Genomic DNA, 5,427 nt, shown 5'->3' on the forward strand with positions numbered 1-5,427 from the left:
TGACATTTGCATACATTGAGTTTGCATCCATGAGTTGAACCTCTTCAGTTAACGGTTCATGTTTGCTAGACCTAACATGCCGTCGCAATAGTACAGGTCCAGGAGTCAAAAGCCATGACGGTAATGTACTTCCAAGACTAGAGCGTCGCTGAAACCTGAAAAAACGTTCATGAGGTGTCTCATTAGTTGCTGTACATAAGAGCGACCTAACTGAGTGCAAAACCTCAGGAAGTACTATCTCCCAGTGTTGTGTCTTCAAGCCACGACTTTCGAGTACTAAACAAATAGATTTCCAAATAATACCATTATATCTCTCAACCTGGCCGTTGCCCATCGGATGATAAGGTGTCGTTCTGCTGGTTGCAACCCCCTTCTGAGAAAGGTACAGTTTCAGTTCTTGGGACATGAAAGAAGCACCTTGATCTGAATGAATGAAACTAGGCATTCCACAAAGGATAAAGATAGATTCAAGACATTTGATCACTGTTTTCGAATGCATGTTTGGACAGGGAAACACAAAGGGGAAACGTGAATACTCGTCAACAACCGTAAGAATGTACTTATTGCTCGTGGTAGAGGGCAGAGGCCCCTTGATATCAATGCTAAGACGTTCCATTGGCTGGGTGGCCTTTATGAGGACTCCTTTTCCTGGACGATGGAATTTTGGTTTTTGTTGGGCACAAATTCTACAAGAAGCACACACTCTTTTCACGTCATCTGTTGAAAATGGGAGGTTTTTGGATCGCACAAAGTGCAAAAGGCGAGTGACGCCAGGATGGCAGAGGTTCTCATGGATGTCAGTGAGACTTGACATTGAGGAAATAGAACAACAATAGGCACGAGTCAGGGTGTCCGGTGCAATATTCTGTTTCCCTGGACGATACTGTATAGTATAGCTGTAGGATGCCAGCTCCAACCTCCACTCTTGTATCTTGTTGTTCTTTATTTTAGTTCGCTTCCTGCTGTCTAACATGAACATCACCGATCTTTGATCAGTAATCAGAGTAAAATGTCGTCTCGCTAAGAAATGGCTCCACTTGCGAACCGCTTCAATAATAGCTGTGGCCTCTTTTCCACTGCTGGATAATGCAACTCGCTACCCTGGAGCGTTCTCGACATAAAAGCTACTGGGCGGCCACCCTGATTCAAGACTGCGGAGACAGCAACTTCCGAAGCATCACACTCTACAACAAAAGGAAGACTCTCATCCACAGCCCGCAGTGAAACATCCATAAGTTGTTTTTTTAAAGAATTGAAAGCAGCTAGTGCTGGCTCGCTCAGTGGAAAAGTTTTTGTGTTCACTAAGGGATGTATCGTGTCAGAAAAACCAGGGATCCATTTGGCATAATAGGCAAACAATCCTTGAGCTCTTCGCAGAGAGCCCATATTTGTGGGAGGCGGTAATTCTTGAAGGGGACGTAATCTGTCTGGGTCAGGCTTTATAACATTATTCCCGACACAATACCCTAGAACATTGATTGTAGGAACAGAAATAACCGATTTCCCTTCATTGAGGGTAAGGTTCCGTTTCTGAACCACCTCCAAGAAGTTTTGAACGTTTTCATCATGTTCAGCCTGAGATGCTCCACCTACAGTGATATTGTCAAGGTATGGAAAAGTATCTTTGAGCTTCTCATCCTCAACTAGTTTGTCCATAGCTCTTTGGAATGCAGCTACACCATTCGTCACACCAAATGGAATCCTACAAAATTGAAACAATTTCCCTGCACCTTCAAAAGCAGTGTACTTCCTCTCACTCTCTTTAATGCTGATTTGGTGATATGCACTCTTCAAGTCAAATGTGGAAAACACCTTATATTTAGCAAGGTCATGTACCATATCCTCTATCCTTGGGAGGGGATAAGCATCTAGTTCTGTGTATTGGTTAATGGTCTGTGAATAATCAATACAAAGTCTCTTTTTATGCCTGTCAAGTGGATCTTTGACTACTACAACCTGTGCCCTCCAAGGGGATATACTTGGTTCGATGATACCTTCAGATAGTAAATGTGAAATTTGGTCTTTTACAAACAGCTGGTCATCTTGACTATAGCGTCTGGATTTGACTGCAATGGGTTTACACTGTCGAGGTAAGTTCGGAAACAATGACGGTTCATCTATGTCAGCTGTCGCTAGTAAACAAACAGGTTTGGCGCCAGTTATCTTCAAACTTGGTCTTTTCCCTTCATATTGAAAACTCACGCTCTGGTGTTGCTTTTGGAAATCATAACCCAAAATGACATCACAACACAAATCCTTCAGGACCCCTAGCTGTATACAGGGATATCTCTGATCAAGGTGAACCAAGTCTGCTATGACAAATCCAGAGGAACTAGCATTGAACGATTTTGATGCCATTGAGACCGCTGAGCTTGCAGGGACTACTGTCAGGTTTAGTCTCTGCGCTACTTCCTCACGTATAAAACTATCTGAGCTACAAGAATCGACTAGTGCCTTCAATGAGTGGCCATTTACAGTGATGTTTGTAGCTGCATGTGAAAGATTATTTGGATAAGTGGCAGTTATTGCAAGTAAAGTGGGATTATACAATGTAGCAGTGGTACTACCTGAAATTTTCGATTTACAGACTTTTGCAAAATGGCCTGTTTTACCGCATTTGTTGCATGTGGCATTACGTGCGGGACAACTCACTCTACCTGTACTGTGAAGTGCATTACCACAAAAATAACATTTTCTCTTTGATAAGTAGGCAGCGGCAACAGCTGAACCTCCCGGTGAACTTCCTTCAGCTCCCTCTTGCGTTGGATGTTGCTGCTGGTCACCGGTTGGCTGCGCCTGCCGCTCTGGAACTAAAGCAGCAGTATGAGGAACAGGTGGCGATGCATATGCGTCGGCACTGCGCTGGGCAAGATCCAACGTACGAGCTTGACTGTGTGCAGTTTCCAGATTCAGTGACTTATTCTCTAGTAACCGCTGACGAATAAATACTGAGGCAATACCATTGATAAATGCATCACGTACTAGCTCTTGCCGATATTGTTCTGCTGTGACTGGCTGGAAGTTGCAGTCTTTGCTAAGTTTATGTAACTCACGCAGAAATTCGTCAATGGATTCTCCTGACTGCTGTCGTCGCGTCGCTAAAACATGTCTAGCAAAAATCTCATTTGGCAACTTGACATAAACACTATCCAGTTTAGCGATTGCACTCTCAAAAGTACTACAGTCTTCGATCAGTTCATATACACTCGAGGACACACAATTCACTAATGCCCTCAACTTGTCTGGTGCAGCATCTCCACTTTCTTCTATGAAATTAGTGAATGTTCTATGCCAGTGCTTCCACTCTTTGGCTGCATTGGACGAGCTGGGATCCGTGTCCAGTCTGGACGGCTTCAGTAACTTAGCCATGATGAGTTTGTGTTGAATAAATTGTAATGAAAGTACAGTAATACTTGGTGATAATTTCCAAGCTTTATTCAACACATTAGCAAACTACCATATCTGTAACAAAGAAAGGCAACAATGAATACAGTATCAACATAAATGCACATGTTAACACAAACACATAACTTATGAAAATCATGCTATAAAACATTAACATAGGAAGAACAAAACAATAAACAAAACAATATGAATACTCAAACATTGACAGTAAGAAACAGCTAAGACCAACTGATATTATCACAATGGATATAATCTGTTTTCATATATACTCTAACTGTGTTGAATGACAATTGATTCTTTGCATGGTTGAAATAATTTGCTTTTAATAATTTCGTAGAACAGGATTATATAAATCAGTAATCTGAAGCAAACGCTTTCCTTCCCAAATATATATATATATATATATATATATATATATATATATATATATATATATATATATATATATATATATATAAGTATATATATATATATATATATATATATATATATATATATACACACATATATATACATATATATACATATATAAATATATATATATATATATATATATATATATATATATATATACATATATATACATATATATAAATATATATATATATATATATATATATATATATATATATATATATATATATAAGTATATATATATATATATATATATATATATATATTAATATATATATATATATATATATATATATATATATATATATATATATATTTATATATGTATATATATGTATATATATACATATATATATATATATATATATATATATATGTATATATATACATATATATATATATATATATATATATATATATATATATATATATACATATATATATATATATATATACAAATATATATACAGTATATATATATATATATATATATATATATATATATATATATATATATATATATATATACATATAGTCTTACAAGTTTTTTTTTAGAACAGACTTCTGTTTAAACTTCAATTATGTAAAGCATTCCCCCCCTCCCCCCATTTTAAAGGGACAAAGGACAGTAACATTGCCCTATCAAGAGGGACAATGCCCCAAAGATAGAAAATTTATACATATGACTAACGCCCAAGCCCCCTCTCCATCCACGTTGGGACTAGGGAGGGTCAGGCAATGGCTGCTGATGACCCCGCTGGTAGACCTTTAAGCTCCCCGAAACCCCTCATCCTTACTTCACAAGGATGGTGAGGTTGCAGCCACTAAAGGCACTAACGAGTTTGAGACTCGTAATTTATATTCTACAGCTCTTCTAGGAGAAGGACACTCCAAAATCAAACCATTGTTCTCTAGTCTTGGGTAGTGCCATAGCCCCTGTACCATGGTTTTCCACTGACTTAGGGTAGATTTCTCTTGCTTGAGGGTACATCTGGGCACACTATTCTATTTTATTTCTCTTCTTCAAGTTATTTTTTTTTATAAGTTTTTAAGTTTATATATGAAAGAACTATTCCAATGTTGCTAATGTTATTTAAAATATTCTATCTTAATTGTTCATTTTTTCCTTTACTGTTAATTTATTTCCTTGTTTGCTTTCCTCACTCGGCTACTTTTCCTTGTTGGAGCCCTTGGGCTTATAGCATCCTGCTTTTCCAACTAGGGCTGTAAATTAACTTGCAATAATAATAATAATAATAATGATAATAATAATAATAATAATAATAAATGGTGAAAAAATAACGACAGGAAATCTGAGAAAATCAAGAAAAAAATAACGTATTTTAACGATATCTGACTCAATAATTCCTTAGTTTTCCAAAGATCCTGTGATTTATTTAAGAGATCCAAAGGATATTCCCGAGGGATAGGAAAGACATCCCCAATGATCCTATTATCCTCTTCTGAGGGGGTCCTAAGAGTGGGTTCCTTACAGAAAACATCAGCTTCCTTTGATTTTATGTATGGCGGGGTTACGGCTTAGCCATACACGTATAGGTACACATGCACAAACACAAAATGACACATACATGTATATATGTATAAACA

The 5,427-nt window shown here is 37.1% G+C and overlaps 1 protein-coding gene across 1 annotated transcript; it reads right to left on the bottom strand.

Annotated features, from left to right (window-relative positions):
- Window positions 1-1,020: 1,020 nt before the first annotated feature.
- Window positions 1,021-3,369, bottom strand: LOC137641238 (uncharacterized). The gene is made up of 2 exons (XM_068373674.1): window positions 1,731-3,369; window positions 1,021-1,589 (listed from the first exon to the last, which is right to left on the bottom strand). Exons 1-2 carry the CDS (start codon window positions 3,367-3,369, stop codon window positions 1,021-1,023), a joined length of 2,208 nt encoding a protein of 735 aa, XP_068229775.1.
- Window positions 3,370-5,427: the final 2,058 nt, after the last annotated feature.

This window comes from Palaemon carinicauda, chromosome 1 (assembly GCF_036898095.1).
Source record: "Palaemon carinicauda isolate YSFRI2023 chromosome 1, ASM3689809v2, whole genome shotgun sequence".
In the NCBI taxonomy this organism is placed as follows: domain Eukaryota; kingdom Metazoa; phylum Arthropoda; class Malacostraca; order Decapoda; family Palaemonidae; genus Palaemon; species Palaemon carinicauda.

Bases quoted from the DNA above. Each gene is read 5' to 3' on its own strand.
- LOC137641238 (XM_068373674.1), bottom strand. From the start codon at position 3,369: ATGGCTAAGTTACTGAAGCCGTCCAGACTGGACACGGATCCCAGCTCG. The intron at 1,590-1,730 runs GTGCAGGGAAAT...ATATCACTGTAG, and splicing joins GAAGTACACTGCTTTTGAAG to GTGGAGCATCTCAGGCTGAA.